We start from the raw sequence: 27836 nt of genomic DNA, 5'->3' as shown, positions 1-27836 counted from the left end.
TTTCATAGAAATTCCCTCCTGTTCATTTTTTTGGCGGTAAAGAAGACGTAGTTTGGATGCATTTATCTGCCTCCCGATTCTGACGTTGGTAGTTTCATTGATATCTTTGCATCAACCTTGGATTTGACTAATAATGGAAGATAACATTTGTTTTCTATTGGGTGATTAAAACACACTTTTACTTAAAAGTGAAGATCAGATTTATTTTGGAATACTTTATTCTTCATCTACCTGTATCCCCTCATCTATAAGCCCACAAGAGTTATCAGTTCATCTGACACCATATTTATCCAAATATTTGAATAATGTGGCTAATACAGGGACACTTTATACTGACATTTCTGACCACTTTCCAATTTTGCACTTCTCTTTGGCAGCTGGAAATGAACAGATGGGAATGATTAATAGCATTAAATGTAGAATATTTGACTAAAGTAATTGTGAGCGCTTTACAATGTTGATTGACGATTTCATGGGAAAATGTATCAGGCCGATGTGGAGTCTGCTTACCAATCTTTCAATTCTGTATTTCACTGCTGCTTTGAAGAGAGCAGAAGAAGGGTTCTGGAAACATTGGTTTACAACCGGTCTCAAAAAATCCTTAGTTTAAAATAAAAAAGTTCTATAAAACATTTTACACAAATCCCTTTCCCCTGAATTCTGCAAATTAAAAAATAATTGTCATTTACTCTAATATTGTCTGGGCCAGTACATATGCCTCCTACCTACACAAATTACTCATCATAAAAAGACATTTGCAAAACTAGCCACCTCCTGTAATTACCTAGCTCCATCTGCAACTTTGTTTAAGAAACTCAATATCTTGTGTATTTATGACATTAATGTACGCCAATTATGCACTATCATCGACAAATACTCATACCTCCCAGACGGTTTACCTAAACCCTTCAATGGATTCTTCCAGGTTAATTCTGAAATCCCATCGATATAACACTGCGATAACCTTCACGCTCCCCACACCTCACAATTGAAATTCTCTACCAGATAAAGAGGAACCATACTCTGGAATTCTTATCTTCATATTGTCAAAACCTCCTCATTCTTCAATAACTTCAAGTGAAGACTGGGGGTCAGCCTGATGAACCCGAACTACCCAATAATCCCCTCCATGTAGCCTAACTCTCTCTCTCTCTCTCTCTCACTCACACACACACACACACATATAATCAAACATGTTTTTTCTTGTATACTGAATATATCATGTACAATTATAATTAATATGCGTTGTTTAACTGATATATATATATATATATATATATATATATATATATATATATATATATATATATATATATATATATATATATATATATTAAACATATGTATTTAGGCCTTTTGCCTTTTGGAAGGTTGTAAATAAGATTCTTTTGTTGTAAATAAGTTGTAAATAAGAATTTGTTTTTAACTGACTTGCCTAGTTAAATAAAGGTTAAATAAAATGTAAAAATAAAGACATTCAGGTGATGGTGAAGAAAATGCATGCTGAGAGCAGATAGAGAGCCACTCTACAAATGATCACTAATCCAAAAGGGTCTATAATAGAAAGGACAAAATATGTTACCGATTCCCCCGGTCTCCCCTTACTAGTAGTGAGCGTGCAACTTTCAAACAACTTCCCCCACTCTTCCCTACCAGCAAATCAAGGAAATTCTATTGAACGCCACAAAGTTTTTCAACGAACGGAAAGGACGGTAGGTAACTATTGATAAGAATAGGAGGCCCATGTTTCAATAGGCGATATTCGTGTGAAGATATTAATGTGTCATGAAAAGAGTGTGGATATTTGGCCTGGTGAAGCAGTTTCATGCGCTGACGGAATGGAAGCTGATACTGGTCGCATTCCTCTGCTTACAGTGCATTTCCACATAACACTATGGGGGCGATGAAACCACAGACACCCATTCATTTTCAATGGAGGGAAGCAAAGTGGATGGGGGGGATGGTTGGGTGATGCAAGCATGGGTGAGAAAGTGTGAACAGAGCAGGACCAAAGTTGGGGAAAGCTGAACTTTATGTAAATACTCTATGACCAATCGAAGCTCACTATAGCTTCCAGCCCCTACTGGATTGGCTATTGATACCTAGTACTACCTAAGCTGCTTGCTAGCTCCCACCCGAGGGCATGCTAAAGTGGCTATTGGAATTATTGTGTTGTGTGGAAATGTACTGTTAGACAAAGCCAGATCTTGCATTATATGTTATAGCAATCTGTCAGTCGATGACACAGTCAATGACGTGGCACCAAGCATTGGTTGTCACGTTCTGACCATCGTTCGTATGTGTTTTCCTTGTTTTAGTGTTGGTCAGGACGTGAGCTGGGTGGGCATTCCATGTTGTGTGTCTGGTTTGTCTATTTCTAAGTTTGGCCTGATATGGTTCTCAATCAGAGGCAGGTGTTAGTCATTGTCTCTGATTGGGAACCATATTTAGGTAGCCTGTTTTGTGTTGGGTTTTGTGGATGATTGTTCCTGTCTCAGTGTTTGCACCAGATAGGGCTGTTTAGGTTTTCACACGTTTTTGTTAGTTTATTCATGTATAGTGTCTTTATAAATTAAACATGAATAACCACCACGCTGCATTTTGGTCCGCCTCTCTTTCACCAGAAGAAAACCGTTACATTGGTTGATGCATGCAACATCTAAGCAATGAAACGCAACTACTGTAACTACGAGTTTTTTTACTCTGCTGGTCTCAGCTGGTCTCTGGAAGAAATTATGAGTCCTCATTGTCTGAGACCGAGTCAAGACAGAGTAAAAATGTATCAGACACTGAGGCAAGACCGGGACACTCAATATGTGGTCTCGATTAAGACAACATGGAACAGTTCCTTGTAGTTACTGCAGACTGCAGATAGATATTGTAGGGAAATATGGTCACAATGCGGACACAGTAGATGGATAACAGACACATGTTATTACCATGTGTAAACGTGACAGAATTTGCTTGTATCATCCTGATCAAATAATGAAGGTGAAAACAAGGCTTTTGGGTTTTCACAGCCTTTAGAAAGCATATTGAACACACCTAGGGGTCCGAGGATGATTACAGGACAGAAACAACACATTTAACTCAATAGTGAAAGGGAAACAGACTCATTTCTATGTGAAAAAAACAAGGAAATGACAATAAACTTCAGAACTATAAAATATGATCCCGGGCCCATTCACATTGACTCAGAGCAAATAGAATCAGTTGAGCAATACAAATATCTTGGAACTAAACTTAGCAAAAAATATCAGCGTCCTCTCACTGTCAACTGTGTTTATTTTCAGCAAACTTAACATATGTAAATATTTGTATGAACATTACAAGATTCAACAACTGAGACATAAACTGAACAAGTTCCACAGACATGTGACTAACATAAATGGAATAACGTGTCCCTGAACAAAAGTAACAGTCAGTAGCTGGTGTGGCCACAAGATGCATTAAGTACTGCAGTGTATCTCCTCCTCTTGGACTGCACCAGATTTGCCAGTTCTGGCTGTAAGATGTTACCCCACTCTTCCACCAAGGCACCTGCAAGTTCCCCAACATTTCTGGGGGGAATGGCCCTAGCCCTCACCCTTCGATCCAACAGGTCCCAGACATGCTCAATGGGATTGAGATCCGGGCTCTTCCCTGGACATGGCAGAACATTGACATTCCTGTCTTGCAGGAAATCATGCACAGAACGAGCAGTATGGCTGCTGGAGGGTCATGTCAGGATGAGCCGGCAGGAAGGGTACCACATGAGGGAGGAGGATGTCTTCCCTGGCACAGCATTGAGATTGCATGCAATGACAACAAGCTCAGTCCGATGATGCTGTGATACAACGCCCCAGACCATGACGGACCCTGCACCTCCAAATCGATCCCGCTCCAGAGTACAGGCCTCTGTGGAACGCTCATTACTTTGACGATAGACGCAAATCAAATCAAATCAAATGTATTTATATAGCCCTTCGTACATCAGTTGATATCTCAAAGTGCTGTACAGAAACCCAGCCTAAAACCCCAAACAGCAAGCAATGCAGGTGTAGAAGCACGGTGGCTAGGAAAAACTCCCTAGAAAGGCCAAAACCTAGGAAGACACCTAGAGAGGAACCAGGCAATGTGGGGTGGCCAGTCCTCTTCTGGCTGTGCTGGGTGGAGATTATAACAGAACATGGCCAAGATGTTCAAATGTTCATAAATGACCAGCATGGTCAAATAATAAGGCAGAACAGTTGAAACTGGAGCAGCAGCACAGCCAGGTGGACTGGGGACAGCAAGGAGTCATCATGTCAGGTAGTCCTGAGGCATGGTCCTAGGGCTCAGGTCCTCCGAGAGAGAGAAAGAAAGAGAGAATTAGAGAGAGGACACTTAAATTCACACAGGACACCGAATAGGACAGGAGAAGTACTCCAGATATAACAAACTGACCCTAGCCCCCGACACATAAACTACTGCAGCATAAATACTGGAGGCTGAGACAGGAGAGGTCAGGAGACACTGTGGCCCCATCCGAGGAATCCAACCATCACCCCTGGTGAAACAAAACTGAGACTCGTCAGTGAAGAACACCTTTTGCCAGTCCTGTCTGGTCCAGCGACGGTGGGTTTGTGCCCAAGGGCAACATTGTTGCTGGTGACGTCTGGTGAGGACCTGCCTTACAACAGGCCACAAGCCCTCAGTCCAGCCTCTCTCAGCCTATTGCGGACAATCTGAGCACTGATGGAGGGATTGTGCATTCCTGGTGTAACTCGGGCAGTTGTTGTTGCCATCCTGTACGTGTCCCGCAGGTGTGATGTTCGGATGTGCAGGTGTTGTTACACGTGGTCTGCCACTGTGAGGATGATCAGCTGGCCGTCCTGTCTCCCTGTAGCGCTGTCTTCGGCGTTTCAGGCATTGCAATTTATTGCCCTGGCCACATCGGCAGTTCTCATGCCTCCTTGCAGCATGCCTTAAGGCACGTTCACGGAGATGAGCAGGGACCCTGGGCATCTTTCTTTTGGTGTTTTTTCAGAGTCAGTAAAAAGGCCTCTTTAGTGTCCTAAGTTTTCATAACTGTGACCTTAATTGCCTATCTTCTGTAAGCTGTTAGTGTCTTAACGACCGTTCCACAGGTTCATTAATTGTTTATGGTTCATTGAACAAGCATGGGAAACAGTGTTTAAGGGTTGCTGAGTTTACAATTGACTCAAAACTTTCCTGGACTGCAAACACAGAACAGATGTACAAAAAGGGACAACAACGACTGTATTTCATGAGGAGATTAATTAAATATCAGGTCAATAAAAGAATAACAACCATATTCTACACATCCTTTGCTTAGAGTGTTGCCACTTTCTGTTTCCAAGCTTGGTACAATCAGCTATCCATGAAAAAAAAATATATTTATACACAAAAATAGTAAATCTGTTAATATCAAGAACATGGAAACGCTGTTCTTGGAGAGAGTACTAAGGGCAGGAGCGAGAATTGCCACCAACCGGACACACCCACTCAACCAGGAGTACCAGCTCATACCATCATACCGCCGATGCAGAGTCGATCTTTACAAAACCACCAGAGCCCAGAAATCATTCATTCCCACCAGTAAAAATCAATTGAATAAATAACTGCTCCCCCCCACCAGAAGTGACGAACTGAATTCTGAACTGTGTCCACATGTCTGCTGTAGTTGATTGTGATTTATGTATGTATTTATGCATTTCACTTATTGGCGATGCTGTGCTGTTGATTGTTGAGATGCAAGACAAATTTCCCAGAAAGGGACACACCATAAAACATGATTAAATATCTCATCAGAAAGTTCGGACCTCTTGGTGTAACAATTCAAGTTTTGGACTACTACAGTAGCACATAACCTGGGTTTGTGTCCTGGTCGGGCTACTCCCCATATTCGCTATTGAAACATAGGGATGGCAGTAGCATTCAGTAAGCATGTAGAGATCTTTGTACAACAACTAGTGACCTCATTGAGAGGTGTAATAGTCAAAGTCCCGAATTGGGCTTACCCTTGAGTTTGCTACATTAATGTTCAAAAACAGCAGTCTTCTGGTAGCCTAATATGGATGAGTGTAAAAATGATCATACTGGTTAATTTACATTATCATTAGTCTTAATTTTATTTTTTGGTTATGGTTACTGATATACTGATCTATCTGTGCATACGTAGCAGATGGGGATCTGTGAAACTCACTTCTCAGCCTGAATGTGTCACCCCTTGCAATATTGAAATAGGCCTTTTTTGGCAGTGCAATGGGTTGGAACGCTCTAGGAGGGCGGTCATGTGTGCTTGCGAGGCAGAGGTACTGAGTTTGAGCTGGGTAGAAGCCAAAGCGGGTGGAAGTGGCACTCCCTAAGTAAGCAGTATGATCTGCAGTTGCCACTTCCATACAAATAACATTTGTTTTTGGTGAGCTTACTGGACTCGTTTTTAGTTTAGATAATATATATTTTTGTCCATAAGATTTCAAGTAAATAAAACAGATGTGTTCCAATGATTCCAATGAGGTATAACTAATAGGAAATAAATAAAATAACACTTTACAAAATGCCTGTGGACACTGAAAGTCACAGTTTGCAAAATGACTTTGCATGTGGTTGGATAAGGGGACTTTTATTTTGAAAACTAAACGGAAGTGTTAATTTGTCGCCACCTCGTGTTTGTTTTTGGAAGAGAGGCTCATAATGGAATATGTCGGGCTTCCAATTGCCTGTAATTATTCCCGGAGCGTCCGCATCCATTTTCGGTGTCGTTCAATGGGACTGTGAAGCAATTCGCCGCTTTTTAAACTTTTGCAACAAAAAGCCCATAATGGATTTCAAATATGTTTCTGACGCTTCTCAGTAGCTTACTCTGGTGAGCCTGATTGCTTGGTTTCTAGACCTCGTCACCTTGGTGGTGGAGTTGTAACGATATATTTAGCCTATCGCGTTTTGGGTATTGCCATTGGAGAAAGACAAGACTCAAACGGAACATCAAATTGGATTGCCAGGTAAAAGACGCTGCGACTTCATTTAATTTGTTTTGTCAAATGGCCTGAAGTTAAAGACCTACATACAATATAGACTATTGTGAGGGTTCACGTGTTTAAAAATGTTGACACAGCAATCATGCAGAATCGTATTCGCACTAATTTGATCTGGGCCTGTCACGCCCATAGGCTAGTTGATTTTTATTTATTTAACTAGGCAAGTCAGTTAAGAACAAATTCGTATTTACAATGACGGCCTACCAAAACGCCTCCTAAAACGCCTCCTGCGGGAAAGAGGCTGGGATTAAAAATAAATAAAATAAAATATATAGGACAAGACATCACAAGAGACAACACTACATAAAGAGATACCTAAGACAACAAAAGCATGGCAGCAACACATGACAACACAGCATGGTAACAACATGGCAGCAGCACAAAACATGGTACAAACATTATTAGACACAGCAAGAAGGTAGAGACAACAATACATCATACAAAGCAGCCACAACAATACATCATGCAAAGCAGCCACAACTGTCAGTAAGAGTGTCCATGATTGAGTCTTTGAATGCAGAAATTGAGAACTGTCCAGTTTGAGTGTTTGCAGCTCATTTAAGTTGCTAGCTGCAGTGAACTGAAAAGACAAGCGACCCAGGGATGTGTGTGCTTTGTGTGACTGGCAGAACTGGTGTTGTATGTGGACGGTGAGGGATGCAGTAGATATCTCATAGGGGGGAGTGAGGCCTTAGAGGGTTTTATAAATAAGCATCAACCAGTGGGTCTTGCGACAGATATACAGAGATGACCAGTTTACACAAGTATAGAGTGTAGTGATGTGTCCTATAAGGAGCAATGGTGGCAAATCTGATGGCCGAATGGTAAAGAACATCTAGCCGCTCGAGAGCACTCTTACCTGCCGATCTATAAATTACGTCGCTGTAATCTAACATGGTTAGGATGGTCATCTGAATCAGGGTTAGTTTGGCAGCTGGGGTGAAAGAAGAGCGATTACAATAGAGGAAACCAAGTCTAGATTTAACTTTACCCTGCAGCTTTGATATGTGCTGAGAAAAGGACAGTGTATCTCCTAGCCATACTCCCAAATACTTGTATGCTCCTTCAGCAGCTTGGACTCAGTGACCCCTGCAGGGAGAAACTTTGTAGCGGGGCAGGGAAAAAAAAGAGGGAGGAGCATCGGGGCTAGTCGCATTGGAAGGGGTGGGAGATGAGGAAATGTTGGACAGGAAAGGAGGCATGGCTGAGCGAAATAGGAATCCTGACTTAATGAAATGGTGATTAAAGAGCTCAGCCATGTGCTTCTTGTCAGTAACAACCACATCATCCACATTAAGGGACATGGGCAGCTGGGAGGAGGTTTTATTCTCCAGGTCTTGAGATCCTGTTTTCAATCAGGATCTCAGCAATCACTGCCTCATTTTCTGCATCCGCTATGGGTCCGCGGTCAAACGACCACCCCTCATCACTGTCAAACGCTCCTAAAACACTTCTGCGAGCAGGCCTTTCTAATCGACCTGGCCCAGGTATCCTGGAAGGATAATGACCTCATCCGGTCAGTCAAGGATGCCTAGTCGTTCTTTAAAAGTAATTTCCTCACCATCTTAAATAAGCATGCCCCTTTCAAAAATGTAGAACTAAGAACAGATCTAGGCCATGGTTCACTCCAGACCTGACTGCCCTTGACCAGCACAAAAACATCCTGTGGCGGACTGCAATAGCATCGAATAGTCCCAGCGATATGCAACTGTTCAGGGAAGTCAGGAACCTATATACACAGTCAGTCAGGAAAACAAAGGCTAGCTTTTTCAAACAGAAATTTGCATCCTGTAGCTCTAACTCCAAAAAGTATTGGGACACTAAAGTCCATGGCGAATAAGAGAACCTCCTCCCAGCTGCCCACTGCACTGAGGCTAGGTAACACGGTCACCACTGATAAATCCATGATAATCGAACATTTCAATAAGCATTTCTCTACGGCTGGCCATGCTTTCCTCCTGGCTTACACCAACCCCGGCCAACAGCTCCACATTCCTCGCAACTACTTGTCCGAGCCTCCCCAGCTTCTCCTTCACCCAAATACAGATCACAGATGTTCTGAAAGAGCTGCAAAACCTGGAACAGTACAAATCAGCTGGGCTCGACAATCTGGACACTCTCTTTGTAAAATTATCCGCTGACATTGTTGCAACCCCTATTACCAGTCTGTTCAACCTCTCTTTAATTTCGTCTGAGAACCCTAAAGATTGGAAAGCTGCCATGGTCATCTCCCTCTTCAAAGGGGGTGCCACTCTAGACCCAAACTGTCACAGACCTATATCCATCTTGCCCTGCCTTTCTAAAGTCTTTGAAAGCCAAATTAATAAACAGATCACTGACCATTTCGAATCCCACCGTACCTTCTCCGCTGTGCAATCCGGTTTCCGGTGCACCTCAGCCACGCTCAAGGTAATAAACGATATCGTAACCGCCATCGATAAAAGACTACTGTGCAGCCGTCTTCATCGACCTGGCCAAGGTTTTCGACTCTGTCAATCACCGTATTCTTATCCTCAGACTCAATAGCCTTGGTTTCTCAAATGACTGCCTCGCCTGGTTCACCAACTACTTCTCAGAGTTCAGTGTGTAAAATCGGAGGGCCTGTTGTCCGGACCTCTGGCAGTCTATGGGTGTACCACCGGGTTCAATTCTCAGGCCGACTCTTTTTTCTGTATATATCAACGATGTTGCTCTTGCTGCGGATTATTCCCTGATCCACCTCTATGCAGACGACACCATTCTGTATACATCTGGCCCTTCTTTGGACACTTAACTAACCTCCAAACGAGCTTCAATGACATACAACACTCCTTCCGTGGCCTCCAACTGCTCTTAAACGCTGGCAAAACCAAATGCAAGCTTTTCAACAGCTCGCTATCCGCCCGCCTGACTAGCATCACTACTCTGGACAGTTCTGACCTAGAATGTGTGACCAACTACAAATACCTAGGTGTCTGGTTAGACTGTAAACGCTCCTTCCAGACTCCTATCAAATATCTCCAATCCAAAATCAAATCTACAATTGGCTTTCTATTTCGCAACAAAGCCTCCTTCACTCACGCCGCCAAACTTACCCTAGTAAAACTGACTACCCTACCGATCCTCAACTTCGGCGACGTCATCTACAAAATAGCTTCCAGTACTTTACTCAGCAAATTGGATGCTGTTCATCACAGTGCCATCTGTTTTGTTACCAAACCCCCTTATACCACCCACCACTGCGACCTGTATGCTCTAGTCGGCTGGCCCTCGCTACATATTCGTCGCCAGACACACTGGCTCCAGGTCATCTACAAGTCTATACTAGGTAAAGCTCCACCTTATCTCAGCTCATTGGTCACGATAACAACAACCACCCTTAGCATGCGCTCCAGCAGGTATATCTCACTGGTCATCCCCATAGCCAACACCTCTTTGGCCGCCTTCCAGTTCTCTGCTGCCAGTGACTGGAACGAATTGCAAAAATCTATGAAGCTGGAGACTAATATTTCCCTCATTAACTTTAAACATCAGCTATCTGAGCAGCTAACCGATCGCTGCAGCTGTGCATAGTCCATCGGTAAATAGCCCACCCTTTTCACCTACCTCATCCCCATATTGTTTTATTGACTTTTCTGCTCTTTTGCACACCAATATCACTACTTGCACACCATCTGCTCATCATCGGCTCATCTATCACTCCTGTGTTAATCTGCTAAAGTGTAATTACTTTGCTACTATGGCCTATTTATTGCCATACCTCCTCATGCCATTTACACACACTATATAGACTCTCCTTTTTTCTATTGTGTTATTGACTGTATGCTTGTTTATTCCATGTAATTCTGTGTTGTTTGTCACACTGCTTTGCTTTATCTTGGCCAGGTCGCAGTTGTAAATGAGAACTTGTTTCTCAACTAACTTACCTGGTTAAATAAAGGTGAAAAAAAAAAAAGTTTTCCAGAACTGCCCCTTAAAGTAAGTAACTTTGGCCTTCCTGAGTGCACTTATTTCTCATTTACCTGAGCGTGAGCCAGTCAGCCTGAGTACGCGTGTGCCAAGCCTTTCACTAAATGCATTTCTTGAGTTGGAGTAACTCTGCCAGATCACAGTCGAACCAGGGGCTGAACCTGATTGTAATTCTCATTTTCTTTATCGGTGCATACAGTGGGGCAAAAAAGTATTTAGTCAGCCACCAATTGTGCAAGTTCTCCCACTTAAAAAGATGAGGCCTGTAATTTTTCATCATAGGTACACTTCAACTATGACAGACAAAATTATATAAAAAAATCCAGAAAATCACATTGTAGGATTTTTTATTAATTAATTTGCAAATTATGGTGGAAAATAAGTATAAACAAAAGTTTCTCAATACTTTGTTATATACCCTTTGTTGGCAATGACAGAGGTCAAACGTTTTCTGTAAGTCTTCACAAGGTTTTCACACACTGTTGCTGGTATTTTGGCCCATTCCTCCATGCAGATCTCCTCTAGAGCAGTGATGTTTTGGGGCTGTTGCTGGGCAACACGGACTTTCAACTCCCTCCAAAGAGTTTCTATGGGGTTGAGATCTGGAGACTGGCTAGGCCACTCCAGGACCTTAAAATGCTTCTTACTAAGCCACTCCTTCGTTGCCCGGGCAGGGTGTGTTTGGGATCATTGTCATGCTGAAAGACCCAGCCACGGTTTATCTTCAATGCAATGATTGAAGGAGGTTTTCACTCAAAATCTCACGATACATGGCCCCATTCATTCTTTGCTTTACATGGATCAGTCGTCCTGGTCCCTTTGCAGAAAAACAGCCCCAAAGCATAATGTTTCCACCTCCATGCTTCACAGTAGGTATTGTGTTCTTTGGTGGACAAAGAATGCTGAGTTGCATCCAAACACGACGAGTTGAGTTTTTACCAAAAAGTTATATTTTGGTTTCATCTGGCCATATGACATTCTCCCAATCTTCTTCTGGATCATCCAAATGCTCTCTAGCAAACTTCAGACGGGCCTGGACATGTGCTGGCTTAAGCAGGGGGACACGTCTGGCACTGCAGGATTTGAGTCCCTGGCGGCGTAGTGTGTTACTGATGGTAGGCTTTGTTACTTTGCTCACTGTTCTTGTGATCATTTTGACCCCACGGTGTGAGATCTTGCGTGGAGCCCCAGATCGAGGGAGATTATCAGTGGTCTTGTATGTCTTCCATTTCCTAATAATTGCTCCCACAGTTGATTTCTTCAAACCAAGCTGCTTACCTATTGCAGATTCAGTCTTCCCAGCCTGGTGCAGGTTTACAATTTTGTTTCTGGTGTCCTTTTGACAGCTCTTTGGTCTTGGCCATAGTGGAGTTTGGAGTGTGACTGTTTGAGGTTTTGAACAGGTGTATTTTATACTGATAGCAAGTTCAAACATGTGCCATTAATACAGGTAACGAGTGGAGGACAGAACTTCTTAAAGAAGTTGTTACTGGTCTGTGAGAGCCAGAAATCTTGCTTGTTGGTAGGTGACCAAATACTTATTTTCCACCATAATTTGCTAATAAATTCAATAAAAATCCTATAATGTGATTTTCTGGATTTTCTGTTTCTCATTTTGTCTGTCATAGTTGAAGTGTACCTATGATGAAAATTACAGGCCTCTTTTTAAGTGGGAGAACTTGCGCAATTGGTGTCTGACTAAATACTTTTTTGCCCCACTGTTTACGCCTCACAAGTTCTCAACTGTCAGCTTCATTAAGTAGTACCCGCAAAACACCAGTCTCAACGACAACAGTGAAGAGGAGACTCCGGGATGCTGGCCTTCTAGGCAATGTTCCTCTGTCCAGTGTCTGTTCTTTTGCCCATCTTAATCTTTTCTTTTTATTGGCCAGTCTGAGATATGGATTTTTCTTTGCAACTCTGCCTAGAAGGCCAGCATCCTGGAGTTGCCTCTTCACTGTTGACGTTGAGACTGGTGTTTTGCTATTTAATTTAAAACTATTTAATGAAGCTGCCAGTTGAGGACTTGTGAGGCATCTGTTTCTGAAAATAGACGCTCTAATGTACCTGTCCTCTTGCTCAGTTGTGCTCCGGGGCCTCCCACTCTTTCTATTCTGGTTAGAGCCAGTTTGCGCTGTTCTGTGAAGGGAGTAGTACACAGCATTGTATGCGATTATCAGTTTCTTGTCAATTTCTCGCATGGAATAGCCTTCATTTCTCAGAACAAGAAAAGACTGGTGAGCTTCAGAAGAATGGTCTTTGTTTCAGGCCATTTTGAGCCTGTAAATGAACCCACAAATGCTGATGCTTCAGATACTCAACTTGTTTATAGAAGACAAGTTTTATTGCTTCTTAAATTAGAACAACAGTTTACAGCTGTGCTAACATAATTGCAAAAGGGTTTTCTAATGATCAATTAGCCTTTTAAAATCATAAAGTTGGATTAGCTAACACAACGTGCCATTGGAACACAGAAGTGATGATTGTTGATAATGGGCCTCTGTAGATATTCCATTAATAGTCAGCCGTTTCCAGCTACAGTAGTCATTTACAACATTAACAATGTCTACACTGTGTTTATAATCAATTTTAATGTTTTAATGGACAAAATGTGCTTTTCTTTCAAACACAAGGACATTTTTTGAACAGTAGAACATCTTTTGAACAGTATGTGTGTGTGCATTCGTAAAGTATTCAGACCCCTAGACTTTTTCAGCCTTATTCTAAAATGTGTTATTGTTTCCCCCCCCCCCCCCCCCCCCTCATAATACCCCATAATGACAAAGCAAAAAACAGGTTTTTATAAATCTTTACTAAAAAATGTCAACTGAAATGTCACTTGCATCAGTTTTCAGAACCTTTTCTCAGTACTTTGTTGAAGCACCTTTGGTAGCGATTACAGCCTTGAGTCTTCTTGGGTATGACTACAAGCTTGGTACACCTGTAATTGGGGAGTTTCTCCCATTTCTTCTCTGCAGATCCTCTCAAACTCCTTCAGGTTGGATGGGGAGTGTTGCTGCACAGCTATTATCAGGTCTCTCCAGAGATGTTCAAGTCCGGCCTCTGGCTGGGCCAGAGACTTGTCCCGAAGCCACTCCTGTGTTGTCTTGGCTGTGTGCTTAGGTTCGTTGCCCTGTTGGAAGGTGAACCTCGGCCCCAGGCTGAGGTCCTGAGTGCTCTGGAGCAGGTTTTTATCAAGGATCTCTCTCTACTTTGCTCCGTTCATCTTTCCCTCAGTCCTGAATAGTCTCCCAGTCCCTGCTGCTGAAAAACATATGCACAGCATGATGCTGCCACCACCATGCTTCACCATAGTGATGATGCCAGGAGTCTTCCAGATGTGACGCTTGGAATTCAGGCCAAAGAGTTCAATCTTGGTTTCATCTGACCAGAGAATCTTGTTTCTCATGGTCTGGGAGTCTTTAGGTGCCTTTTGGCAAACTCCAAGCGGGCTGTCATGTGCCTTTTACTGAGGAGTGGCTTCCGTCTGGTGGAGTGCTGCAGAGATAGTTGTCCTTCTGGAAGGTTTTCCCATCTCCACAGAAGAACTCTAGAGCTCACATTTTAGAATAAGGCTGAAGAAGTCAAGAGGTCTGAATACTTTCCGAATGCATGACCTTGGTAGCAATTGAAAGGACACTGGAGATTATGGGGAAATTATGAGACCAAAGGTGAGGGCACAACCGTTCACCTGACACAGGAATCCAAACATTACACTGTTGATTTTATGTGCATTTTTTGTTTACTGTACTTTTCAATAACTAAATCTGAAAATACATTCAGAAACATAAGAACATCCATAGAAATTTGAGTAGTTGCAAGATAAGAAAAAATGATTACAAGGGTTTGAGTGAGAGGTCTAACTGGTGTCTCCAGGTGGCTCTCCTAGCTTTGCCATTGAGGAACTGAAGCAATCCATGTAATCCAAAAACATTCCATTATGAATCACAATCTGGGTCAGGTGGGCTTCACAAAAGCTTATTCTATTGCCAGCACAGCTAGCTGAATTATAAAATACTATCTTAGTGTTAGGCTTTCAAAGACACGTCAGACAAAGGGATTGTAATTTTACATGTTCAAATATGGAAATGGTGAAGTGCACATTTGGACTCATGGGTGTGTGGTTTGCTTGTATATGACATCAAAGCGGATTTTGAGGATTATAACAATGTCTCATCTTTCAGAACACTGACTCCTTTTGAGTATATTGGATGACAGCCTGTGAGTGGAAAGGGCTACATGGGAAGCAAACTGAATGAAACTGGGAGGGACCTACCTGCATTTGTCTAATAAAACTTGTTTTAGTTACAGAACTTCTGTTTTTAGAACTCTTTGGCCCCTCACGTCATCAGGGGAAAGTGTGGAGGGAGGGGCGCAAATCGAACAGTAATCTGCTCGTCCATGTTGTCAAAGACGCAGCATGGTACATCATCCAGAAACACCGTTTTTTTATCGATACAATTCACGTTTGCATGGAAAAACACACATCCCTAGGAATTCCTACAGGTGCTTAATTATGTCACTTTTGTCTTGAGCGGCCATCGGACAGAGCGGGGCACCTGGCTCATGCCCGGGAGGCAGCCCGTTTCCAAATTGAATGCAATCAACTTTTAGCCAATGCAAAACACGCCTGCCCAGGCGAGATTAGTCAAACCACAGTCGTGAGTAAACAGGGAGTACAGGAGGGGATTAAGCACACACCTTTGATGGGCCTCCGTATTGAGGATCCGTGAGGCGGAGGTTGTTGTTGCCTACCTTCACCACCTGGGTCTGTCCCGTCAGGAAGTCCAGGATCTCGTTACAGAGGGAGGTGTTCAGTCCCAAGGTCCCCAGCTTGGTGATGAGCTTGGAGGGGACTATGGTGTTGAACGCTGAGCTGTAGTCCTATGAACAGCATTCTCACAAATATTTCCCTTCTTGTCCAGGTGGAAGAGGGCATTGTGAAGTGCAGTTGAGATTGAGTCATCTGTGGATCTGTTTGGACGGTATGTGAATTGAAATGGGTCCAGTGTGTCTGTGATGTTGATGTGTGTCATGACCAGTCTTTCAAAATACTTCATAATTACAGCTGTGAGGTTACCTTTGAGTTCTTGGAAACCGGGACAATGGTTAGAGTAAATCAAATCAAATCAAATCAAATTTATTTATATAGCCCTTCGTACATCAGCTGATATCTCAAAGTGCTGTACAGAAACCCAGCCTAAAACCCCAAACAGCAAGCAATGCAGGTGGAGAAGCACGGTGGCTAGGAAAAACTCCCTAGAAAGGCCAATACCTAGGAAGAAACCTAGAGAGGAACCAGGCTATGTGGGGTGGCCAGTCCTCTTCTGGCTGTGCCGGGTGGAGATTATAACAGAACATGGTCAAGATGTTCAATGTTCATAAATGACCAGCATGGTCGAATAATAATAAGGCAGAACAGTTGAAACTAGAGCAGCAGCACAGTCAGGTGGAAGTTGAAACTGGAGCAGCAGCATGGCCAGGTAGACTGGGGACAGCAAGGAGTCATCATGTCAGGTAGTCCTGGGGCATGGTCCTAGGGCTCAGGTCAGTTGAAACTGGAACAGCAGCATGGCCAGGTGGACTGGGGACAGCAAGGAGTCATCATGTCAGGTAGTCCTGGGGCATGGTCCTAGGGCTCAGGTCCTCCGAGAGAGAGAAAGAAAGAGAGAAGGAGAGAATTAGAGAACGCACACTTAGATTCACACAGGACACCGAATAGGACAGGAGAAGTACTCCAGATATAACAAACTGACCCCAGCCCCCCGACACATAAACTACTGCAGCATAAATACTGGAGGCTGAGACAGGAGGGGTCAGGAGACACTGTGGCCCCATCCGAGGACACCCCCGGACAGGGCCAAACAGGAAGGATATAACCCCACCCACTTTGCCAAAGCACAGCCCCCACACCACTAGAGGGATATCTTCAACCACCAACTTACGTGTACGTGTCAAACTCATTCCATGGAGGGTGGGCAAAGTGTCTGCAGGTTTTTGCTCCTCCCTTGTACTTGATTGGTCACTGATTGGTTAGGAATTCCCCTCACCTGGGTGTCTAGGTCTTAACTTTTTCACATGTGAGTTCCAAATATCTCTAATGGTCGCCACAGCTTAAGTTTTATACACGTGATGTCAGAATGCACTCACTGTTCCAAAATGTGATTGTTACACAATAGGACAGTTCACACATGCTGTCAGCCTACACATAATTAGCAATGTTTCAACCTTTCCATTTCAAAATATTTTCTAACTGTTTGAATTGAGGTGTGTTCCACCGCCTCATTAATTCACATAGAAGTAGCCCATTTCAGTGTTGCAGACAATGTATGTTTGTCGAACTCAGTAAAGCCTCAATCTTCCCTCTTCGAGGAGAGTTCTTCCCCATTTTTTTTTTCCGCACATGAAGTATGCAGACATTTGCGCGCAGTCTTACACAAACTGGCACTTTTTTTGGCTGGCGTTCGCATTGTTGTTTTCCTTACAATAATAACTTTGGACATGTGCGTTCCTATCAAAGTAAATGCCTTATTTTCTGTATATCGTGTTGTTTCTACTGTAGCATACAGTATGTAAACTGAGCAAAAAAAGAAACATCCCTTTTTCAGGACCCTGTCCTTCAAAGATTATTTGTAAAAATCCAAATGAACTTCACAGATCTTCATTATAAAGGGTTTAAACACGGTTTTCCATGCTTGTTCAATGAACCATAAACAATTCATGAACATGCACATGTGGAACAGTCGTTAAGACAGTTATGAAAATTTAGGACACTAAAGAGGCCTTTCTACTGACTCTGAAAAACACCAAAAGAAAGATGCCCAGGGTCCCTGCTCATCTGTGCGAACGTGCCTTAGGCATGCTGCAAGGAGGCATGAGGACTGCAGATGTGGCCAGGGCAATAAATTGCAATGTCTGTACTGTAAGACGCCTAAGACTGCGCTACAGGGAGACAGGACGGTCAGCTGATCGTCCTCGCGGTGGCAGACCACGTGTAACAACACCTGCACAGGATCAGTACATTCAAACATCACACCTGCGGGACAGGTACAGGATGGCAACAACAACTGCCCAAGTTACACCAGGAATGCACAGTCGCTCCATCACTGGCAACAACGTCACCTATGGACACAAACCCACCGTCTAAAGACCAGACAAGAGCTCTTCACTGATGAGTCATGGTTTTGTCTCACCAGGCGTGATGGTCTGATTCTTGTTTATCGTCAAAGGAATGAGCGTTTCACAGAGGCATGTACTCTGGAGAGGGATTGATTTGGAGGTGGAGGGTCCATCAGGTTCTAGGGCTGTGTGTCACAGCATCATCGGACTGAGCTTGTTGTCATTGCAGGCAATCTCAACGCTGTGCGTTACAGGGAAGACATCCTCCTCCCTCATGTGGTACCCTTCCTGCAGGCTCATCCTGACATGACCCTCCAGGATGACAATGCCACCAGCCATACTGCTCATTCTGTTCGTAATTTCCTGCAAGACAGGAATGTCAGTGTTCTGCCATGTCCAGGGACGAACCCGGATCTCAATCGCATTGAGCATGTCTGGGACCTGTTGGATTGGAGGGTGAGGGCTAGGGCCATTCCCCCCCCCCCCCCCCCCCCCCCCCCCCACACCCCAGAAATGTCTGGGAACTTGCAGGTGCCTTGGTGGAAGAGTGAGGTAACATCTCACAGCAAGAATTGGCAAATCTGGTGCAGTCCAAGAGGAGGAGATGCACTGCAGTACTTAATGCATCTGGTGGCCACACCAGATACTGACTGTGTCCCTTTGTTCAGGGACACACTATTCCATTTCGGTTAGTCACATGTCTGTGGAACTTGTTCAGTTTGTTGTTGAATCTTATGTTCATACAAATATTTACACGTTAAGTTTGCTGAAAATAAACGCAGTTGACAGTGAGGCCGTTTTTCTTTTTTTTCGGAGTTTAAGTACTTATTTGACCTTTTATTTAACTAGGCAAGTCAGTTAAGAGCAAATTCTTATTTTCAATGACGGCCTAGGAACAGTGTGTTAACTGCCTGTTCAGGGGCAGAACGACAGATTTGTACCTTGTCAGCTCGGGGATTTGAACTTGCAACCTTTCGGTTACTAGTCCAACGCTCTAACCAATAGGCTACCCTGCCGCCCCATGTATGTACACTAGAAAACCCTGTTGCAATTATGTTAGCACAGCTGAAAATGGTTGTTCTAATGAAGCAATAAAACTGGCCTTTAGACTAATTTGCGGCTACGTGCCAAGGCAAAATCATTGCCGCAAAGTCGGGAAAAATATCTGCGGTGTGTTTTTGAAGATGGTCAAACAAGTAATTAATAAAAGCCAGACCACCCCATAGTAGAATAGTTTATCCATTTACCTAGTCGGCTTGTTGTTTTGTGTTCAATGCAAGGGAAATATTTCTCTCGTGGCGCATTCAATTATGAGCGCAATAGTGGGAAAACAGCAGTTTTAATGGGCTTTGTTAAAAGCTGTCCATTCCATTTTGACTTATTTCTCAACTCCTGACTATGCACAAACTGCACATTTTTTTAACTTTTGAGTTTTTAGTAGTGGTATGGTTAAGCATTTTACCGCTCTGAAATGTATTTTACCTTTATTTAACTAGGCAAGTCAGTTCTTATTTTCAATGACGGCCTAGGAACAGTGGGTTAACTGCCTGTTCGGGGGCAGAACGACAGATTTGTACCGTGTCAGCTCGGGGATTTGAACTTGCAACCTTTCGGTTACTAGTCCAACACTCTAACCACTAGGCTACCCTGCCGCCCCATGAGTGCATAGGGGTGAGTGGAGCTAAATATAACACGGGTCAATTGCAGAGAAATTTGATGTGAAACACCACCCTACCTCATAACTTTTTTTGGAGTGACTTTAATTGTGATGAGACAGGTTACATTGTCAGTTGAGCAAGAGTAGTGGCAATTCTCCCTAGGCTTTGCCACCACATGTTAATGGGCAAAAAGGGGGCATGCATGTTGTTGTCTAAACTGTAATCTAAACCAACCCTCATGTAAGTTGTGATGAACTCTCAAAACCTTTTGGACAAGACTTACTTTATGACCAAAATTATCCTATTTACTCTTTGTAGTACATTTTGGCACTAGAATATAGTATGTCATATCAATACCATAATGGCCACATGGAGTTGTATGGTTTAACTTTGCAATCAATGGTTTTTGTTTGGCATACTTGTAAAGTGACAATTCTGTTACTGTGAAGTGCCTTTAACAAGCTTATTCTGTTTTGTGAAATGGTCTTTAGTGGCACAGCACTTGCTCTATTTATGGAATTGTGTTCACAACATGTTATAGTTTTAGAAACAGTAATTTACAAAGATCTGAGGTTTCAGATATTTTCAGATTTCTGTGTGGTTTATCTAGGTATCTGAAATAGGTGGTTTCACCCTCCTTTTCCCTCCTTCCTTCCACGATAGGTTCCCCGGAAGATGCGGCTGTGAGCTTGCTCAGACTGCTGATCCTGTGGGTCTTCACCTGATCGTGACCATGGGGATATGGCCGGGGGGTGTCCGGGCCTGCATTGCAGGCCAGGAGAACTGCTCTCCCAACAATGAATCCAAGGACTACTGTTACTCAGCCCGAATCCGCAGCACCGTGCTTCAGGGCCTACCCTTTGGAGGCGTCCCCACAGTCCTTGCGCTGGACTTTATGTGCTTCCTGGTGAGTCTGTCTAGAGATCAGTCTTGCCTGAATTTCAAATAGATTCCTAGCCCCATTCCAGTGCTGCAGGATCCTTTTGCTCTCCCCCGTAGTTAATTTATTGACTTATGTCACTGATTCATTGGCCAGAGATTCTACTTACCTGGGATCCCAGGTCTGTGTACAGCAATACTTCTAACCTGAGGGTCCATATTTGAGAAAAGGTGTCCTAGTGACTTTATGCTAACCTACAACAATCACATAGGTATACAGTATATGTATGTGTACATATCTGTGTGTGTTTACAGTGCCTTCTGAAAGTATTTTCAGACCCCTTGACTTTTCCACATTTTGTTACATTACGGCCTTAATCTAAAATGGATTTTTAAAAATTATTCAGCAATCTACACACAATACCTCATAATGACAAAGAGAAAACAGGTTTTTAGAATTCTTTGCAAATTAATATATATCTAAAATCGATATATTATTTACAGAAGTATTCAGACCCTTTGCTATGAGACTCAAATTGACATATTGAGCTCCGGTGCATCCTGTTTCCATTGATCATCCTTGAGATGTTTCTACAACTTGGAGTCCATCTATGGTAAATAAAATTGATTGGGCATGATTTGGAAAGGCACACACCTGTGTGTGTGTGTGTGTGTATATATATATATATATATATATATATATATATATATATATATATATATATATATATATATATATATATATATATATATATATATATATATATAAGATCCCCACAGTTGACAGTGCATGTCAGAGCAAAAACCAAGCCATGAGGTCGAAAGAATTGTCCTTAGAGCTCCGAGACAGGATTGTGTCAAGGCACAGATCTGGGGAACGATACCAAAAAAAGAGTGCAATATTGAAGTTTCCCAAGAACACAGTGGCCTCCATCATTCTTAAATGGAAGAAGTTTGGAACCACCAAGACTCTTCCTAGAGCTGGTTACCCAGTCAAACTGAGCATTCGTAGGAGAAGGGCCTTGGTCAGGGAGGTGACCAAGAACCCGATGGTCACTCTGACAGAGCTCTGAAGTTCCTCTGTGGAGATGGGAGAATCTTCCAGAAGGACAACCATCTCTGCAACACTCCACCAATCAGGCCTTTATGGTAGAGTGGCCAGACGGAAGCCACTGCTCAGGAAAAGGCACATGATAGCATGCTTTGAGTTTGACAAAAGGCACCTGAAGACTCTCGGATCATGAGAAACAAGATTCTCTGGTCTGATGAAAGCAAGATTGAACTCTTTGGCCTGAATGCCAAGCTTCCCTCCTAGAGGAAACCTGGCACCATCCCTACAGTGAAGCATGGTGGTGGCAGCATCAGGCTGTGGTGATGTTTTTCAGTGGCAGGGACTGGAAGACTAGTCGTGATCGAGGAAAAGCTGAACGGAGCAAAATACAGAAAGATCCTTGATGAAAACCTGCTCTAGAGCGCTCAGGACCTCAGACTGGGGTAAAGGTTCTCCTTTCAACAGGACAATGTCCCTAAACACAGACAATGCAGGAGTGGCTTTGGGACAAGTCTCAATGTCCCAGCTTGAACCTGATCGAACATCTCTGGGGAGACCTGCAAATGGCTGTGCAGCAGCGCTCCCAATCCAACCTGACAGAACTTGAGAGGATCTTCAGAGAAGAATGGGAGAACTCCCTAAATACAGGTGTGCCAAGCTTGCAGCTTCCTACCCAAGAAGACTAATCACTGCCAAATGTTCTTCAACAAAGTACTGAGTAAAGTGTCTGAATAATTATGTAAATGTAATGTTTCAGTTATTATTTTAGGTTAGCAAACATTTCTAAAAAAAACTTTCTTGCTTTGTCATTATACTGTATTTATTAATGTTTTAATTGACTGGAAGTTAACACTGCTTGAGACACCTTGCCGTTTTGGAGACCTTGTCTCCAGCAATGTCAACTTTTCTTTTTCTGTCTCAAATGTCAAGGTGTCTCAAGCAGTGTTAACTTCCAGTCAATTCAAAAAGCAAATATAACTTTAACTTAAAAAATATAACATACATTTTATTTTACATTCCAATTCAATAATTTTTTTAAGTATCTCATGCCACTGACTGAATCGAATTGAATGGAATGACCCCAACCCTGATTAGTGTACTTTGCACTTTATGTAGCCAGGCAACAAGGGTACGGTCATATTTGTTGCGATTGTCTTTCAACATCCTGCGCATTAAAACACAGGGAGATTTTGTTAAATATTCTATATATTTGTCAAAACAACTTAGTAACGTGCACAGAATTTGAAAGATATGGGTATCTGCTGAGGAAAACCAAAAATCTAAAGTACAGTTCAAAAGTAGAAATGTGCTTTTTTTTTTTTTTTAAACAAGGACATTTTTTTTGGTCCTTTAAAATCACATCAAATTGATCAGAAGTACAGTGTAGACATTAATGTTGTAAATAACTGTAGCTGGAAACAGCTGATTTCATTTAAAAAAAATTGAATATCTACATATGCATAAAGAGGCCTATTATCAGAAACCATCACTCCTGTGTTCCAATGGCATGTTGTGTTAGCTTATCCAAGTATATGATTTTAAAAGGCTAATTGATCATTAGAAAACCATTTTGCAATTATGTTAGCACAGTTGAAAACTGTTCTGATTTGAAGAAACAATACACCTGGCCTTCTTTAAACTAGTTGAGTATCTGGAGCATCAGCATTTGTGGGTTCGATTACAGGCACAAAATGGCCAGAAACAAAGCACTTTCTTCTGAAACTCATCAGTCTCTTCTTGGTCTGAGAAATGAAGGCTATTCCATGCGAGAAATTGCCAAGAAACTGAAGATCTCGTACAACGCTGTGTACTACTCCCTTCACAGAACAGCGCAAACTGGCTCTAACCAGAATAGAAAGAGTGGGAGGTCCCGGTGCATAACTGAGCAAGAGGACAAGTACATTCGTGTCTAGTTTGAGAAACAGATACCTCACAAGTCCTCAACTGGCAGCTTCATTAAATAATACCTGTGAATACCAGTCTCAACTCAACAGTGAAGAGGCAACTCTGGGATGCTTGCCTTCTAGACCGAGTTGCAAAGAAAAAACCCATATCTCAGACTGGCCAATAAATAGAAAAGATTAAGATGGGGAAAAGAACAGACACTGGACAGAGGAAGATTGGGGGGAAAAAGTGTTGTGGACAGACTAATTTAAGTCAATAACTGTACATCTATGAAATAGATGTGTCCAGAATGCTTTTTCATTCAAAATGACAGGGTCACAAATTTCATAATGTGTGCCTGTGCCCTCAAAGATCCCTGTCTCTCACGGATTTTGTTTCTCAGGACAATGTCACGTTGATGCTCATAAATAGCATATAGCAGGTCCCCTTCCCAAAACAGGTTTCTGACCTCAAGAGTCTGTCTATTCCTGGTTAAATAAAATATACAAACATGGACATGATATCATAACATGATGAACAGATGGAAAGGCTAGATAGTTTAGTCAATTTATTTAATGTCATTACTCAGTATTTGTCAGCGTAAGGAAAGTGTGAAATAAATATGCAAAACTTAATCATTTTTGGAATCTGAAAACTGAGTAATGTGAGTGCCGTCCTTTTTCTACTTTTACTTTTTTTTATCCTTTAGAATTAAGCACCAATGTTGCGTCTTTTTATTGTCATCCTCTAATCATACTACATTTACCTCATATGAATTGGGGTCTGAAATGATTGACACCCTTGAGAAATAATGACTGTATAAAATACATCCTTCAAATATTGCTATGTTGTTTGCAAAAAAAAATGTTAAATTATATTTTATAGAATTACTCAGAGAAAGATCTTGTTTAACGTTTAATATTTTTTTTCCTCAAGAAGGTAGGGTTGACACTAAATATTCTTAAGTCTCGGACCAAAAGGCTCCTTAACAGCTTCTATCCCCAAGCCATAAGAATGCGGAACAATTAATCAAATGGCCACCCGGACTATTTACATTGACACCCCCTCTCCCTTTGTTTTTACACTGCAGCTACTCCCTATTTATTATCTATGCATAGTCACTTCACCCCTACCTACATGTACAAAATACCTCAACTAACCTGTACCCCCGCACATTGACTCGGTATTTAGCCTCTTTATTTTTGTGCTACTTTTTTTATTTTTTACTTATTTTCTTAACCAGCAATGCAGTTCAAGAAAGAGTTAAGGGCTTGTAAGTAAGCATTTCACGGTAACCTGTTGTATTCGGATTGGAGCATGTGACAAATAAGATTTGATTTTAAATAAAGTAGTTATGTTTTTATTTTTTTTTGGTTGTGTTTCAGATTATTTAGTGCTCAGTAGAAATAAAAGGTAAATAATTTGTCATTTTGGAGTCACTTTTATTGTAAGTAAGAATAGAATATGTTTTTGAAAACTTCTACATGAATGTGAGTAAGAAAGTTTGAGGGTCAAAGATCATAACCCCAAGACGTTTTGAAATCTTTCCAATTTTTGGAGCGTACAATATTGCTTGGTATTTGTACATGTTTTCCCGTCATTATTGTTAATCTTTATCAAGGGTGTCCATCATTTTGAAGCCCGGTAAGTGCTTACTGGTCTTAGAACATTGTTTTAGAACAGCAGTGACATTGCTATAAAAATCCATTTCAACATTTGAGTGATACACATATGTTCTTGCGGCTTCACCTGAAAAACACCAATGAAGATGTAAATCATATAGCATTACTTTCCTCTGCTTTCAGGTGCTTCTATTTGTCTTCTCAATATTGCGGAAAGTGGCCTGGGATTATGGACGCTTGGCATTGGTGACAGACGCTGACAGGTAGGCAAATGACTCTGAGGTGTTACATCACACTCGCGTGAGCACACACGCACTGCCCTGGTGTAGTCCTACTGATCATTGGCTCTTGTCTGTTGAATTGTGAGAATTACTTGCCTATTATGACCGTGTGCCTTTAGTAACCCCATCACAATTCCTTCCTACCTCTTCCTTCAGGATTATTGGTTTGCAAGTCATTCAGGGAGACTTGTTTCACTGTCACTTACAGTGGGGCAAAAAAGTATTTAGTCAGCCACCAATTGTGCAAGTTCTCCCACTTAAAAAGATGAGAGAGGCCTGTAATTTTCATCATAGGTACAATTCACCTATGACAGACACAATGAGAAAAGAAAATCCAGAAAATCACATTGTAGGATTTTTAATGAATATATTTGCAAATTATGGTGGAAAATAAGTATTTGGTCACCTACAAACAAGCAAGATTTCTGGCTCTCACAGACCTGTAACTTCTTCTTTAAGAGGCTCCTCTGTCCTCCACTCGTTACCTGTATTAATGGCACCTGTTTGAACTTGTTATCAGTATAAAAGACACCTGTCCACAACCTCAAACAGTCACACTCCAAACTCCACTATGGCCAAGACCAAAGAGCTGTCAAAGGACACCAGAAACAAAATTGTAGACCTGCACCAGGCTGGGAAGACTGAATCTGCAATAGGTAAGCAGCTTGGTTTGAAGAAATCAACTGTGGGAGCAATTATTAGGAAATGGAAGACATACAAGACCACTGATAATCTCCCTCGATCTGGGGCTCCACGCAAGATCTCACCCCGTGGGGTCAAAATGATCACAAGGACGATGAGCAAAAATCCCAGAACCACACGGTAGTGAATGGTCCCAGCTCTCTGCAGGTCAAAGTAACAAAGCCTACCATCAGTAACGCACTACGCCGCCAGGGACTCAAATCCTGCAGTGCCAGACATGTCCCCCTGCTTAAGCCAGTACATGTCCAGGCCCGTCTGAAGTTTGCTAGAGAGCATTTGGATGATCCAGAAGAAAATTGGGAGAATGTCATATGGTCAGATGAAACCAAAATATAACTTTTTGGTAAAAACTCAACTCGTCGTGTTTGGAGGACAAAGAATGCTGAGTTGCATCCAAAGAACACCATACCTACTGTGAAGCATGGGTGTGGAAACATCATGCTTTTGGGCTGTTTTTCTGCAAAGGGACCAGGACGACAGATCCGTGTAAAGGAAAGAATGAATGGGGCCATGTATCATGAGATTTTGAGTGAAAACAACAATCCTCTTTAAGGAATCTTCTTTTCACCAGTTTATTACCATAACCCCATGGGATACTTATTTATCAATTATGATTAATCTATGGTTTGGGTATGTTGGTAATAAATATGGAAAGAATTTATAACTAGTTAGCATACTTAATGTATTTTAATGCTGTATCAAATCCATCACCTTTGAATGCACATGATCTGATGCAGTGCAATTAAGAGGAGAAATAACAAGTTGACTAATAATATTAATGTACAAATGGCTATATGCCTACTGATTAATTGAAATCATAAACTTACTATAAAGTACCCCTACTTTCCCGCTATAACTCATTACACTGCGATCACATTTTTCAAACTGTACTTCTCAACTGGCTCCCTGTTGGCAAGCTTATTTTAAGGCTGTAATTTTGACATTAAATACCTACAAACAACAGTCAATGGAGCATCTTACTAAGCACCCTCTATTCTGGAGCGCTTAGTCAGCTGCTTTCTGGGAGCGTCTCACTGTGCCTTTACACTGATGGACTAGGAGGACCAACATGGTGACATGTGGTTCCTCTGAAAACTGGGCCTTATCATGGCCTTATCATGGTCCCTCTGTTCATATGGACCTCATTATTTCCCCATACAGAGACATACATGCACATACAGTTGAAATCGGAAGTTTACATACACCTTAGCCAAATACATTTAAACTCAGTTTTTCATAATTCCTGACATTTAATCCTAGTAAAAATACTGTTTTAGGTCAGTTAGGATCACCACTTTTATTTTTAGAATGTGAAATGTCAATAATAGTAGAGGGAATGATTTATTTCAGCTTTTAATTCTTTCATCACATTCCCAGTGGGTCAGAAATGTACATACACTCAATTAATATTTGGTAGCATTGCCTTTAAATTGTTTAACTTGGGTCAAATGTTTCGGGTAGCCTTCCACAAGCTTCCCACAATAAGTTCTGTGAATTTCGGCTCATTCCTCCTGACAGAGCTGGTGTAACTGAGTCAGGTTTGTAGGCCTCCTTGCTTGCAGATGGTTTTTCACTCTGCCCACAGATTTTCTATAGGATTGAGGTCAGGGCTTTGTGATGGCCCCTCTAATACCTTGACTTTGTTGTCCTTAAGCCATTTTGCCACAACA

At 42.1% G+C, this 27836-nt stretch overlaps 1 protein-coding gene across 6 annotated transcripts in view; it reads left to right on the top strand.

Annotated features, from left to right (window-relative positions):
* The first annotated feature begins 6675 nt into the window (after positions 1–6675).
* Positions 6676–27836, top strand: part of LOC109865862 (CSC1-like protein 2) — a 96471-nt gene continuing 75310 nt past the window's right edge. For 3 of the 6 annotated variants that reach the window (XM_020454341.2, XM_031799662.1, XM_031799660.1), the window contains exons 1-3: positions 6687–6986; positions 20411–20654; positions 25367–25446. In XM_020454341.2, the coding sequence (XP_020309930.1) occupies positions 20481–20654; positions 25367–25446 (254 nt within the window). In that variant the 5' untranslated portion in view covers positions 6687–6986; positions 20411–20480. Of the gene's footprint in view, positions 6987–15895; positions 15956–20410; positions 20655–25366; positions 25447–27836 lie in introns of all 6 variants that reach the window. The other 3 variants (XM_031799661.1, XM_031799663.1, XM_020454340.2) reach the window with 2 other exon arrangements.

Source organism: Oncorhynchus kisutch, linkage group LG20, assembly GCF_002021735.2.
Source record: "Oncorhynchus kisutch isolate 150728-3 linkage group LG20, Okis_V2, whole genome shotgun sequence".
In the NCBI taxonomy this organism is placed as follows: domain Eukaryota; kingdom Metazoa; phylum Chordata; class Actinopteri; order Salmoniformes; family Salmonidae; genus Oncorhynchus; species Oncorhynchus kisutch.
The sequence above is the reverse complement of the archived record's forward strand: the minus strand, read 5'-3'. Positions and strand labels throughout refer to the sequence as shown.